This window comes from Euprymna scolopes, chromosome 38 (assembly GCF_053919585.1).
Source record: "Euprymna scolopes isolate OS-2025 chromosome 38, ASM5391958v1, whole genome shotgun sequence".
Classification (NCBI taxonomy): domain Eukaryota; kingdom Metazoa; phylum Mollusca; class Cephalopoda; order Sepiida; family Sepiolidae; genus Euprymna; species Euprymna scolopes.
Window position 1 is genome coordinate 24,573,538 of NC_136519.1, and position 16,252 is coordinate 24,589,789.

The 16,252-nt window shown below is 32.6% G+C and overlaps 1 protein-coding gene across 25 annotated transcripts in view; it reads right to left on the reverse strand.

The window, feature by feature from the left end:
• LOC145263096 (guanine nucleotide exchange factor DBS-like) overlaps window positions 1–16,252 on the reverse strand; it is an 810,829-nt gene that overhangs the window by 325,367 nt on the left and 469,210 nt on the right. For all 25 annotated transcript variants that reach the window (XM_080120019.1, XM_080120020.1, XM_080120018.1 and 22 more), the window contains 2 exons: window positions 13,990–14,103; window positions 81–197 (listed from right to left, as the gene is read on the reverse strand). In XM_080120019.1, coding sequence (XP_079976145.1) covers window positions 81–197; window positions 13,990–14,103 — 231 coding nt within the window. The remainder of the gene's footprint in view (window positions 1–80; window positions 198–13,989; window positions 14,104–16,252) is intronic.

Sequence of the window (16,252 nt, forward strand, 5' to 3'; positions counted from 1 at the left end):
ACATATTATTATTACAACCAGTTTTGTAATGTCTCTGCAATTTTATTGCATTGTGATATGAAAGAAAAGTCCGGACTTACTGCCCTCTGTTCAATCCATTCCTTGTGGTCATATTCAATATCTCCGCCCAAGTCCTTAGTGAGTTGAGTAGGATCAATATGTTCAAATAACTCTTCATGGCTATTGCACATAACAACCTAGAAAAAAGAGAAACGTATCAAAACACTGCACATCAAACATTTCTAGACGTCAGAATTGGAAAGCATAAAATAATAGCATTCAACATGAAATACTGCTTACATATAAAATATACAGGGTGGAATGATAAAATTGTCACCCTAGAAAACAATGATATGATTCCATTTCCGTTTGATGAAATCCGGCTTTCTTTTTTTTTTTTTATTGCAGACCATCATCTAGTTGGCCAGTTGTGTACAAATCCCAAGAGTAATAGGAACCTTTTATAGTCTGCGAAAGGGACACAATGTTAAATGAGCAAGATCGGAGTGCGCTGCTGTACAACTCATGCTCTTTACCGATCCAAGTTACGATAACAGGACCATTGCCAGCACCTTAAAACTGCAAATCCGGACAGTTCATCATTTGAGGGCACAACTCAACAAAGTTTCCAGCCATGGTTATGGTCTTTGGTATGGCAGCAGGATTCGGTGCTGGCCCACACGTCCAAAGTGATTTAAGCTTTGGCTTCAGGAATTCTATGACTTTGTACCCTTCTCTCATTGACCCCCTCTCCTCCCCCGACCTGAACCCATTGGACTATTTTGTTTAGTCATACGTCAAGAACATCACCAACATGACCTCCCAAGCCAGCCTGCTCACTACCATCCGCTGAGTATTCACTGAGCTACCACTGGTGCTTCTGGAAAAAGTATGCTCACAGTTCCAGACCAGTATCAAAGCAGTGATTGAAGCTGAAATTTGCTACATTGAATAGATATCAGCTCTACTACATAATTACCTGAATTGATTTTTTTTTCAATAAAAGTTTTAAAATAAAGCTGTAGTGCTGTTTTCTTTAGAACGACACTTTTATCGTTCCACCCTGTACATATATTTCTGCTTAAGATCAAAGTGCAAACAAAAAGTAGTTTAAAGTGATTGGTGTCAGAGTAGATATGGCCTGAAGGAAGGAAATGGTGGTGAACATTCCCGAGTTCAAAAGTTCCACTTGAAGAAGGTTGAAGGATACATCGACCGAAAAGTTGTGGGAATAGCGCTCAAGCTGAGAACAGTAGTCTGAAGCATTGTCTTCCCTGTTAGAAGTAACTCTAGTACGACCAGATTTAGGAGCATCAAGAACACTGCCGGTGTTTTGGTGCTTTTACACAGTCTTTTGTACCGTTTTCTCATCACATTTCAATCTGCAGCCGATTTCTCAATTGGATAAACCAGAAAGGTGGAGAGTAATGAGTAATCACTAAGAGAATGTCATGGCATATGGACAAAATGTTATGTTGTATAACCTGGAACAACAATTACGATTAGAGATGCTTTGTTGCCTGTTATTGGATATTTTAAACTGATTTAGGAGCGATAATTTAAGCTGGTTTTAAGCGAATTTTTTTTTAAATTGACGTGAACACTAGAATATTTCAATTAAAAGTCAAATATGAACAGGTAAAATTATAGAACAATAAAAGGCAAATCTGTGAACAGGTGGCGTCTTAGTTTTACTCAGCTCGATCAAGAAGCAAACCTTCTAAATAACACAACAGGAAGATCTGACGTTGCCCAAGATTAAATGATGATCACCAAATATTTCACACTCCCATGTTTTTGTCATCGAAATTGGTGAAACCGCCCATTTTTCAATCAACTTGATTGATTGCTTATTCTAGTTGGGAACTCATTGCGGTGCACTGGGAGGAAGCTTCACATGCTTCCTTGCAATGACTTAGTCCATAATACATTGTAGTCTACATTGCACTGTAGAGAACCTACTGTTGATTTTATAAATTTACTTTATATATATAATGGCTTGCATGAATGTTTAAAGTGCAAAAGTCTAGTATCATGCGCCAATTACACTCTAAATAGAAACAGTCATTTCAAACACACCATATCAAAGAACCTACTGTTGATTTTATATGCCTGGCTTATGGCTTGTGCAGTGATAATAGCTTGAATTTAAGTTTAAAATGAAAATATCAAGTATCGTGGCGCAATTGTGCTTTAGACAAAAATATTCATTGTAATATGAAAGAACCTAATGTTGATTTTATATGTGGAACCTTTCAACTTCTCAAATGCACTTGTGATGTTAGGCTGTGTAAGGTGTTAACTTTGGTCGAAATCGCCTGTTCTTCCTTTCATTGAATTATTTGGATTATCAATTATTGATACTTATTGAAGACATTCCAAGACAAAATCTATATGCCAAGCATATAAAGTACCTCCATGTGAAATTTCATAAAAATCGACCCACCCGTTTTCGAGTTCATAGTGAACTCTCTCTCTCTGTCACACACACACACACACACACACACACACACACACACAGTTCCTTCCTCTTATATAATTGTGGAGATTTTGAACACAACGAAACACATCTAGTATGTCAGCTATGCAATCCAATGTCGGTTCGCATTTTATTCCCCCCCCCCTGACAAAGGAGGGATTCACTTCTATTCATCTGTTCATCAACTAGAAAAAAGGACTTCAAAAAATTACTTGAAACAACAGCTATTTTCTTTGATTAAAATGTCTAGCGATTAAAAATTTAAGATTAAAATAAAAAGGATATCTACATAATGCCTTAGAAAAGAACAGCCATCAAACAGAATCCATTTTGGGGGGGAAATACATATTTGTCTACAATAAAAATAAAATAATTTAAAAAAAAATGTTTTACTAATGCCATCTTATTTTCGAGCCCGAAGTCATTGTCCGAAATATTCATAGTTAATCTCCATTTTTTGCTTATGTTTATGTTTACAGTAAAAAAAAAAAAAAAAAACTTTTAAAGGTAGTTTTAATTTCAAACAATTTTAAAATCACATTATTTACTCATACATGTTGTGTTGTTAAATGCTAACAGTCATTAAGCTTTTACATTGGATAGTTCTGGTAAATATATGATGATTGCAACGTCTTGTCAGACGAATGCCACACCCCCAGACACTTAAAGTCCATGAACCCAAAAATGACTCTTTTTTAGTCCTACCAGCGAATTCACACGCTCGAGCAAACATGACACTGAAGACAGTCACTAGTATACATACATACATATACACGCTCACATACATATATACACATACACACACATATCTATAAACATACACACATATATATACATACATACACATATACATACGTATATGTATATATATGTATATAATATGATATGATGATTACTACTTCTTGACAGAAGTTTGCCATCTCTTCAGTTAAGTGTTATTGCGTCCGTATGCACGTAAGTGACTTTTTAATCCAGCTTTAGTCCTACATGAAAGTTCACAAATGTAACATAAAAAAACTTTCCTTCTTGTAAAGGTGATCGCATGATAATATTGTGAATCTTCAAATGCCGTGTCAGGCCATTTATAGATTTGCATATTAGACCACAAATATGACAACATTGCCAGATGTGCTGTAGAAGCCTCCTCACAAAACTGTGTATGTGTATTAGTGATGGGATGATTCCAATATTTTTCCTGATTCCGATACAATTACCGATTCCAATTCTTTATAAATCTCTAAATATTTTATTATAAAAGTGTTATTTTGTCCCGATTACTGAAAAAAAAACACATTTAAAATGTGCCTATATTTTCTCAAATGTAAAAACACACTTGTGAGGGGGATGATCCATAGATTTTAGTCTTACTGGAAGTTTAAAAATCAATAAATATTTATTTTTTTATTTTTACTACAAGCAGTGGAAGATGTCTCTTAAATCAAAATCAAATAAAAAGGATAATTAAAGGAATCGGTTTTGGCATCGGTAAATAGGTTCAAATTTTTCCGATTCCGATACCCAAAAAAGCTCCGATTTTTCCGAATCCCAATTCCGATTAATCATTCCAACACTAGTGTGTATGTATATATATATATATATATATATATATATATATATATATATATATGTTATAGATTAAATGACTGGTCCCGAATGAAACCAAAGGTCTCTTGTCGCCTGACAATGTTCTTTTAAGAGTGAAACAGCAAATTTACTGTAGTGACTCATGGTAATTTTTACCTAAATTGAATAAAATAATATATATATATAATGTGTCAATCCCTTTATTGCAGATTAGTAAAATATCAATATTTCACTAAATATATGTCACAAAAAAATGAAAATTGTATCATAAAATGACTGTTTCAAGGTTAGTTATTTTCCAAAATTTTATTCAAATCCATGTGATATTCACGAAGTTATGACATTTCATTTATTATCAAGTAATTTATACTGTTCATCGGTTTATTACAGGTCTTTTAAAATATCAAAAAAAGGGGCAATTAACGGTTAGCAGAAAGGAAAGGACTGTTACTGGACTCACAAAAGGATTGTGCATCAAAGATTTAGCTATGGAGCTGGAAAGGGATCCAAGAACTTTGGCTTGATTCGTGAACAACCTCAACACCAAATCCAGAAAGTATAAGGGCACCAAGAGAAACCTTTCACATCGTGATATTTGGAAAATTTGTAGCGAAGTCAACCGAAACCCAAGCAGCACCAGTGCTTCCATTTGTGCAAGAGCTGGAATCACTCCAAGATTCGGGCAGGCCCGATATAATGTGTTGAATGAGATGGCAAGGAACATTAAAACTCTTCCAATGTCTCCATTGAGCAAACAACATAGGGAAAAACGAATGGCTTGGACACAGAATTACATGAAAATGGATTTCTAACATGCCCTATTTAAAGATGAGACCCTTGCTACTCTTGATGATCCGGATGGATGGGCCAAAGTTTGGAACTTGAACAGAACTGCAACCCGTTACAGAGTTCATCGCTAACAAGGAGGTGGAGGCATTATGTTTTGGACGAGAATCATTGGGGATAAATTGGTTGGACCATTCTGAGTCCCAGAGGGTGTAAAACTTACCAACAATGTATATACGACATTTTTGGATAAGCATTTGTCACTATGGCTAGATGACCTACCATTGTCACGTCGCTTTCAGATGATTTTTATACATAGCAATGCACCATCTCATTCTGCTAGAGCGACTGCAGCCTTCCTTGAATCTATGGGCTTCTTTGGAGAAACGCTCATGAGCTGGCCACTACGTGTATCAGAATTTTTGTAGGAATTTTTGACACCCCTAACTCGAAACTGCGAATAAAATATAAAAAAACTCATAATTTCTCTTTTAAAAGTGGGTTGTTTATTTTCTTTATGGATTATACTTCCAAAATAAACTATTAAAGTTGTTTTAAAAGTAATAGAAATATTTTTTTTTATTTTCAAAAAAACAGTAATGAATTTTACGAACTCAATATTTTTCAATTTTTAAACTTTAAAAATCTATCAAAATTTATCTGATTCTATTTTTACGATATTTTCAGGGTCAATGTGAAATTTGATGCTCTTTCCAATAAACCGAATATAATATTTTAGACAAACGTTTTTTTTAAATTCACGCCCCCCCCATTTTCAAGTGTCTATTAAAAAGTAAATAATTAATTTACCCAACAAAGTTTTATATATCACAAATTGAAGAGAAAAAGTCAATAAATAATATATTCAAATTTAAAACAAAAAAAAAGTAGTGTTTTTTTAGAAATTTATATGTAAAGTTCGAAGTTTAAAACCTTTTTTTTTTAAAACCACGTTGTTTGTTTTTTCTTTTGTTTTTTCTTTTTAATGAAACCTTGGTCCTTGCTCCTTTAATTGAAAAAAAAAAAAAAAATTAGGGCTTGAATTACATTTTTCGAGTAGTTATAAGCTTGGAAAGACAGGGTGTCGAATAATTCACGCCTCCCATTTTGAAATGTCTATTAAAAAGTAAATAATTAATTTACTCACCAAAGTGTTATATATCACAAATTGAAGAGAAAAGGTCAATAAATAATATATTCAAATTTAAAACAAAAAAAAAGTAGTGTTTTTTAGAAATTTACCTGTAAAGTCCGAAGTTTAAAACCTTTTTTAAAAAAAAAACATGTTGTTTGTTTTTTTGTTTTTTATTCAAATGAAACCTTGGTCCTTGCTCCTTTGATTGAAAAAGAATTAGGGCTTGAATTACATTTTTCGAGGAGTTATAAGCTTGGAAAGACAGGGTGGAATTATTCACTATTTTTCATGAAATTTCTGACACACCTAGCTGGCCACTGTGTTCTCCGGATCTTAACCCCGTTCAACATCTCTGGTCAATATTGAAAAGAGGTGTTTATCAGGGAGAACAGCAATTTACTTCAACGGATGCTCTGTGGAGGAAAGTAGCTGATGTCGCCAGAACCATAACTCCTTTTCAGATCAAGCAATTGACTACTTTGGGGAACAAAAAGTTGTTTAAAGTTATTTAAAAAAAAAATGATGGATATGGCAATAAATAATTCATTTATTTGAGGCTTAGCACCTAGGGTGTGCTTTTGTGTATTATTCTTTAACAGAAAAATATAATAAAAAGTAAAGTTTTCATGATTAGACATTGTATTTTTGCCCTAATACAACATTTTAAGAGACCTGCAATGAAGCGATGGACAGTGGAAATTCCTTGATAAAGAATAAAATGTCATAACTTCATGAATATCGCATGAATTTGAATAAAATTTTGGGAAATAATTAACCTTAAAGCAGTCATTTGATTATACAATTTTTATTTTTTGTGACATATGTTTAGTGAAATATTGATATTTTACTAATTTGCAATAAAGCGATTGACGCCATTTAATGTATATATAAATACGAAGCTCGCTGTTTGTTTGTTTATAAACAGGCGGTTTGAGCACTATAAAAGTGATGGATAGATGTCTGTTTAAAATAGGCATTCGGCGAGGTTATTTGTGGGTATTGTTTCCGTGGTCGAATGGTAGAATTGCTGACTGTCAACATGACGGTTCTAGGTTCAATCCTTGGCTTGGGACAGGTGCTAGTCTAGCGGCACTGATGAGTTGTGATACAACGAAACAGGACTGTATGTCGATGACTACAAATATATACATATATATATATATATATATATATATATATACACACACACACTTTTTTTTTTATTGCATGATGAACCGCCTTGCATATAGGGAAACAAACTTTTATAAATAAATGGCACTAGGTGAAAAATTTTTTTTCAGATAATTTATGGGAATGCTCTAAAACATGATGTAACATTTCAAACTTTTAGTACACTAGCATGGGCGCCCGGCGTTGCCCGGGTGTTTGGATGTGTATGATGAGCAAAAAAAAAAAAAAAAAAAAAAAAAGTGGTAGTAGGAAGGCAGGCTCGAACCCGTACTGCAAAGGAGGAAAAGAACGGGGTAAAACCTAACGTTTATGCTGTTACGACCACCGCCAAACTGGAAGCAACATTTTTTAAAATTAAGGCTAGACAATCTAAAGGAGAGGAAACTTTAAAAAATATCGGCGAAAAAAGTGACTCCCTCCCCTGTAGAAAAGTGCATAGTTGAAGGGGAAGATATTAATGTTTTTAGCGAATTTTTCGATATTTGTCGTATGAAAGGTCAAACTTTAAAACGATACTGATCTTGGTAAAATCTGTCGCCTCTATTGAAAGTTTAAGGTAGACATGCAAACAGACATACATATATACATTTATATATTGGTAACTAAAAATTTTCGACCCAAACTGATGAAAAAGCTTGCCCTATCTCTGAATACCCTTTATGTAAAATTTCAAATATTTAGACCAGAAATTGTCTGAGTAATTTGGAAGAGACTGCAGAGGTCAATGTTTTTAAAAACTTTGACCCCTATTATGACCCCTTAAAATTTATTGTCTTGGGCTCAAATCAAGTTATTAAGTTAGATCCATGTCCAAGGAACCTATATCTAAAATTTCAAGTGCGTAAACCCAAAATTGTCGGAGGAGTTTGGCAGAGTTCTCAAAGGTCAAATCGTTGAACTTTGACCCCTTAATCGCCAAATTTCTGGCCAAAAACCGATCACATCGATTTCCCCAAATCTCAGTAACCTATTTATAAAAATTTCGAGTCTGTAGACTAAAAATTGACAGAGTTATTGCGTAGGGAAATGTACACAGATACACAAACACGTTCACTTTATAGATATATAGAAGATTATTTTCCACCTGAAATTTAAAATCAGTGGATTGTTAAGACAATAAATTTTTCATAGTAAATATTTACAATAAATTGCAATACATGAAAATGTGTTTTGATGCTTTTCTAAAAGTTCAATGAAACTTTTGATGCAAATTACATATATATATATATATATATATATGTAAAGTGAAAGTGTCTCTGTGTGTGCGTGTGTGTGTGTGTGTGTCTGTGTGTCTGTGTGCCTGTGTACATTTCCCTACGCAATAACTCTGTCAATTTTAAGCCTACAGATTCAAAATTTGATATACAGGGTACTGAGATTTGGGAAAATCGATGTGATTGGTTTTCGGCCAGAAATTTGGCGATTAAGGGGTCAAAGTTCAACGATTTGACCTTTGAGAACTCTACCAAACTCCTCCTACAATTTTGGGTCTAAACACGTGAAAGTTTAGATATAGGTTCCTTGGACATGGATCCAACTTAATAACTTGATTTGAACCCTAAACAATAAATTTTAAGGGGTCATAATAGGGGTCAAAGTTAAAAAAATTTACCGTTTTTTTTTTTTTTTTTGCTCAGCATACACTTCAAAACACCCGGGCAACGCCGGGCACCCATTGCTAGTATTATAATAAAGTCATATTTCTAATTAATATGTACAAAAGGTGCATTGTTTCAAAAATTAATTTTCCTACTGCAAACGGATTGTACACTTTATTCCAGCATAATTTCAACATATACCATTTATTTAAAGGAAATCTACATTCAATCAGTAACCTCATTTGCATATTATATTCAAGAAAATCTATTTAATAATTAGCTAGATGTTACTAATTGTTTGTTAAGTTCTATTTAGAAACATTACTTAAAGTTGATTTATTTAATTTGTTTTTAATTCAAATTTAATTTAATTTAATTTTGATTAGTAATAGCTGACAATAGTTGCGTTTTAAACCAGAAGTAAGCTTATTTGTTAAATCCATGAGAGTTATTTCTCCTTTGAGCTATGAGAGTTACTTTGTATTTGATTTTCGTAGACCAAGATGGATACGTTTTAAAGTTCTCTAAATCAAACATGTGGTCAACGCTAGTATATATATATATATATATATATATATATATATATATATATATATATATATATATATATATATATATTGTACGGCATAATCACATTGACACACCGGTTCTCGTCAGATCATCGAAGTTAACCAACGTTGAGCCTGGCTAGTACCAGATGGGTGAATATTTGGGAATTCTAGGCACTGTATGTGCTTTCCGCTTATCTCAGCATTGTTTCCAGTCGTTCTGAACCTCCACTTGCCACTGGTATTCAATAATGTGGACTCAGGAGAGGTGTGGTTGGTGATTGTGCAACTCTTGCCACAAAAATTTCACATGTAGGCACCCTTACCGTAGGTATCCATAGTCTTTTAAGACTGAAGGAAGCCTTTGTTATATATATATATATATATATATATATATATATATATATATATATACGTTTTATTTTTTATTACCGTATCTTTCAGTTAAGTTACATTATTGTTTATTGTTTCAGCTACTCGGCTGTTTTTTTGGCCGTCTGTAGCTTCCTCAGACTTTTACAGAAATGTTCGTTATGATGGGATGAAAGAGTGAATGATGTCAGGGGAGGGGGGCGAGAAGAGCGGAAAAAAGATATATATGAATATATATGAATGGAAATGTATAAAAAAAAAATACGAAAAGTATAAAAGCTTATAACTTTTCTTTATTCGTTTTCTATTGGTGACGTGCAGGAATACAAAATAATATTATGAAAAAAAATTAAAAAACTTTTTTACAGGTACATAATTTCGACAGATCCTTCAGTCTTCATCGGTGTAGTGAAAGTGATGAGTATACACGGGGGAAAAGGGGAATGGAAAAGAGGATGAGGAGGAGCGGAGGAGGTATAGCCAATGAGAAGGTGCTACGTCAGATTTAAATATATACACATATAAGTACGCACATACACACAGTACATATACACATATAAACAAATTATATATATATATATATATATATATATATATATATTATGATAAAGTCATATTTCTACCTGTCTGTTTGTTTACGGTTTAATTAATATGTACAAAAGGTACATTATTTCAAAAATTAATATATATATATATATATATATATATATATATATATATATATATATATATATATATATATATACATACATATATATATATATATATATAAAGATTGAAGTTAAATTCTGTAGATTAAAATATACACAAAATGATATTCAAATTAAGAATTTATTGTTTGAAACAAGGAATATATGGAGAAGAATGCAATTAGTAAACAATAAATTCTCAATTTGAATATATTTCTACGTATATTTTAATATACAGAATTTAACTTCAATCTTTACATTTATATTTTGGCTCTATTTTTTATATCGAGCTTTACCTTTATGGCTAGGATCGTCTTGAAAATATTATCTCACTGTAATATTTAGTATGACAATAACTCATATATATATATATATATGTACATATATATATATATATATGTACATATATATATATATATATGTACATATATATATGAGTTATTGTCATACTAAATATTACAGTGAGATAATATTTTTATACACATACAGTATTACTGTGTGTGTATAAAAATAAAATAAAACTACCAGCGATGGTTGACGTTATATTGTTTTGAAATTTAATTTATGTCTAAGTTTCCTCTGCAATAGGGACGAAACGTTGATTATTTCATAAATTCATTCGGTTTTTCTTTTTTCAAAACAACATATATATATATATATATATATATATATATATATATATATATATATATATATAAAAGAATAAAATTTAAGACTGTAAATTGTAATATGTGTGCGTGTATGTGTGAGGTCTTCCCTCATAGGTTCCGAAACGGCTGAGCTTATCTTTTGCAAATTTCACACAAAGCTAATTTATATGTCTGGCAGTGTTCTTAGATATGTTTTGTACAGAAATTCATCTAATAAGTATCGGAAATCGAAAAAATTTGATCCTTAGAAGTTTTTTTCTTATAGATAAAAGAAACATTTTTACAGGAAAATTTTTATACCTTACACTGGCAAGGGAGATAATAAAACTTCAACAAATCATTTCTTCTTAAAAAAGATACAGAATTATTGACATCTGGAGATATAGCACAGTGGTAGAGCATTCGACTACAGATCGAATGATCCCCTGTTCCAGCCTGAGTGTACCTCACCATTTTATTTTAATTTTTTCTTATTAATGAGTACAACTTACGATAAAAACAGAGGTACCATTTGCCAAAAACATTAATTCTTTGACCATTAACTCAGCCGTTTTTTGCAAGGAGGGGTCACTTTTTTGCAGCAACATTTTTACAAGTAGTTCGTGCCTAGTGATCTCAACATACGTTTAAAAGACGTTATTTCGAAGGCTTTTCCTCTTTTGCGTTACAGGTTTTATTCGGGTGTTTTCTTTGCAGGTTCTTTATACTCTAATGAAGTCTTTTTTATATCAACTGTTTATAACGGCCTTATTGTAAAAGTTTTTTTGTTTATCAAATATTTCCTTGAATGAGGAGTTAGAGCTAATTCCTCTGCTAATGGATTTGGGATATGTTTTATTTTTTTTACATGGTGGTTACCACTTATCAAGGCCCGGAGGCCACTCAGGGATAAGGGTTATTGCGTGTACAGTAATCAATGAGATAGTATTGTAGTAATCATTAGTATTGGAGATTTGATAGAGTGTCTTACTTAAGGGAGCAGTTTGTCAGGAATTTGTTTATGTTGGATTTGAAGACATCCAAGTTGTAGTCAGGTGGGAAACAGGCAAACGGAAGAGAGTTAATGATAGTTTTAGGCTGATTTGAGAGAGAGAGAGAGCGGACATATATAGGATTACGTGTATCTTTTTTATAGGATTCATAAAGGTGGACATTTTTTTTATTTCATCACATTCATGTGACAAGGAAAACCTGATATTTTTCTTGCAAACTTTGCTTTCATATAAGCTGTATCGCTGATTGAAACGTTTTTTTTAGGGTTGGGTTGTTCAATATCTTTACTATATCACTTCTTGACACCCAGGTAACCCATACAAGAAAATCATTTTTTCGTTTGCATATTTTAAAAATAAACATTAATCAGAAGTGACTTTTCCAGGGCATTCATCGTCAAGCCCAAATATCAGCTGACGTGATATTGTAAACAAACACAGACGGAATTTAATGAACATTATTATTATTTTTTATTTTTACTTCTTTTTTGCAAATTAGTCCACCGAGCAAATTATTCCTCGTGATATTTAATAGTCAATAGGATTGATAATAATACATAAGCTATCTACATAAATGAAAATATCATGTTTAAGTGTATTGTACGACCGGGCAACGCTGGGCGTCCAGCTAGTCTATAATATAGATGAATACAATTTAAGACAGTAAATTATAATTTACAAGAATTTATTGTTTGACAAAATACTCAAAATGAAGTATTAGGATTTCCTTAATCCATGGAGTTTCAAAGAATGCATTCTTTTCATCAGAGAAAGGCATATCCTTTCATCATTTTAATTTTTTCATTTTCACGTCTTTTCCTCATTTCATGAAATCCTTACACGAACATATATGACTAGTTTTCATATAACGCAGTTTCAATTCATGCCAGCAAATACCAGCAAATTCATAGCTTTGCTATAATAATTATTTGCTAATATCTTTCCTATTATGAGAACACCTTCTTTGAAACTCCGTGGATTAAAGAAATCTTAATATTTGTTTTCTGAGTATCCTGTCAAAGAATACGTTCTTGTAAATTATAATTTAGTTTTAAATTGTGTTTTTTTAGGACAAGCTCTATTTCTTATTTTGGTTATATTGAGCTTTTTTATTTGGTTGGGATTACTATATAAATATTAATATTTATATTCGCTTCTGGCTTGTAAGCTTAATTTTTACTTCTTGATATATATTTGTTTTTACATAAGTAGTAATGTGTTGCTACACAGTCAAAAGCATGTTTCGGCCAGTTAGTTTTTAGTAACTAGAGACCTCTTCAGGTAATACAACTTATACGAAAGCAAAGTTTGCAATGAAAATATCAGACCATTTACATCACCGGAAGTCAATATCAGGAGGTTCCGGTAAATGTTGTTAAAAAATAAATAAGATTTGGTTGTATGAAAACAAGACTAAAAGGGGTGTGGATTAGAGTCGAGAGTAGAAAGGTAAAAAGGATGGGGGGGGGATTAAAAGCCGAGATGGAGATAGTGAAAGACTGGAAGGAAACGGTGTATGTATGCGTGCGAAAAAAGGGGCCAGATTCCGGTTAAATCTGACCCTTTTTTCGCATAGATACTATTGTGGGGTTTTCGTTTGTGTTGGATTGTGTAGTGGACTTTCGGTCAGCGTTCAAGTTGTGGATAACTTGACAAAGACTAAAGTTACCTCTCATGAAAGAGGAGAACTATTTATGGCACAATGGGAGATTCCATTGTGCACACATGGGCCAGTCTATTCCTTGGATTGTGATTGGCTGAATCACCTGATTGGATATGCTTGTACATAAATACAAGCCCTCAGTCCAGCTCAATCTGATGTCTGTCTTGTGCATGAGCTGGACCCTTGGTAAGTGTTGCTGCTATTATTATTATTGTTGTTGTTGTTGTGTGTTATTGACTAACACAGTTCTTTTGATTATTCTACAGTTTGCACTTGGATGAGAAAATAATAGAAATCTGCAAGAAAACAATAAGACCACTGACCTTAAATTCAAGCTCTTCCTTAACAAACTTGGATCGGAAATCAGCAAAAGCTCTTTGAAAAAAGCCGACGGGCTGTAGTAAGAAGACCACTTGGATGTGTGTTGGGAAAAATGCCTGAAAATATGAGAGTATTCAGTTGTAAATAGACAATTAAAAACAAAGTCAATACGAACAGCGTTGGAGATGGGGAGGTCTGCTATGTAGAATTGTCAGGAAATCAATAAATATCTGGAAACAAATTTTCAAATCAATGAGAAAGACAAAGGGAACTCAGCAAATGTCATATTTTGCTTTTATAAAATACTAGCAGGGGCACCCGGCGTTGTCCGATCGTAAGATATGCTTAAATATGATATTTTAATTCACGCAGATTATGTATTTATTATTATAGCGACAATTCTGTATCGATTATTATATTGAACCAAATATAAAGTAGGTATTTCCAAACTAAATATATATATATATATATATATATATATATATATATATATACATATACTAGCATTTCAGCCCGGCGTTGCCCGGGTGTTTGGAGGTGTATGTTGAGAAAAAAAAAAGAAAAAGAAAAAGCGGTCAATTTTTTAAAACTTTGATCCCTATTATGTCCCCTTAACATTTATTGTTTTGGACTCAAATCAAGTTATTAAGTTATATCCATGTCCAAGGAACCTATATTTAAAATTTCAAGTGTTTAGACCCACAATTGGCGGAGGAGTTTGGTAGAATTCTCAAAGGTCAAATCGTTGAACTTTGACCCCTTGCTCGAGTGTTTGGAGGTGTATGCTGTGCAAAAAAAGCAAAAAAACAAAAAAAATGGTTAATTTTTTAAAACTTTGACCCCTATTATGACCCCTTAAAATTTATAGTTTCGGGCTCAAATCACTTTATTAAGTTTGATCCAGGTTCAAGGAACCTATATATAAAATTTCAAATGTCTAGACCCAAAATTGTTGGAGGAGTTTGATAGAGTTCTTAAAGGTCAAATCGCTGACATTTGACCCCTTAACAGCCAAATTTCTGGCTGACACCCGTCACATCGATTTTCCCAAATCTCAGTACCCGGTATTTCAAATTTCGAGTCTATAGACTAAAAATTGACAGAGTTATTGCGTAGGGAAATGTACACAGACACACAGACAGACAGACAGACACGTTCACTTTTATAGATATATAGATAGGTTCATAAAATTTGTGGGGTCTATGTTCGCGCCTGGCCCCCAAAGTATGGAAATAAAAAATTAAAAAAAAAAAAAAACGTTTACAAGGGTTTTTGATATAGATGTACATAAGAATACTTTGATAAGTATGTTTCAACTTAAATAGGGATGGTATAATAAAATTGTGGGGTCAGCGTTTGTGCCTGTACTCCATGGAAATATGGCACAAACTTTAACAAAGACTTTTCATATCTATTTGCGTAAGTATACTTTCATAATTGTTTCATTTTGAAGAAATATGGTATAATAAAATTATTGGGTGTTCATTCGTGCCTGACCTCCATAGAATGTAAATATGTCACAAAGTTTAACAAGGTTTTTTAAAAGGGGTGAGGGTCCACAATAACACCTTAACTTTAATCTTAATTCATGTTAGCTTTTATTTATTTTTTTGAGTTGAATCATATTGTTTCGAATAAATTCACCTCATAAATGCACGTTCTTATTAAAGTGAAAGCCAAAAAAAAAAGTCGGAATTTTGGACAATTCTCGACAAAAATCGGGAATTTAGTATGGAATCGGTAATTGTATTGGAATCGGGAAAAATATTGGAATCGTCCCATCACTAATATATAAAGATTTTCACAAAATTAAGGGTCCTGGATATGACCTTAAACTATATCCAATGGTGAGGCTCCAGCTTGCGGGTTTTGGGGAGTGTGGAGCCACCCCTTAATTTCCGTTGCTCCCAGGTCCACTCTGACCCAGAGTGGTAGTACCTGTTAGGGCCCCAACTATGGGTTAAGTAAAAACTGACTTGAAAAAAACCCCCAAATATATTCCATTAAAAACTTTCTTCCAAATCACTAGATTCAGCAATAAATGACCTGAAAAGGGTTGATATGCCGTAAAACAAAAACAACCAACCAACAAAATTAAGACAATAAAAATTTAAAAAATGATATCATCATATTGTATATGATGATATCATTTTTTATTTTTATTGCCTAAATTTTGTGAAAATATTACATGACTTGTTGCATTTTTCTATTTTTTCCTGCCAATAAAGTCCATTTAATTTCTGACATTGCTAAGAAAATTGGATC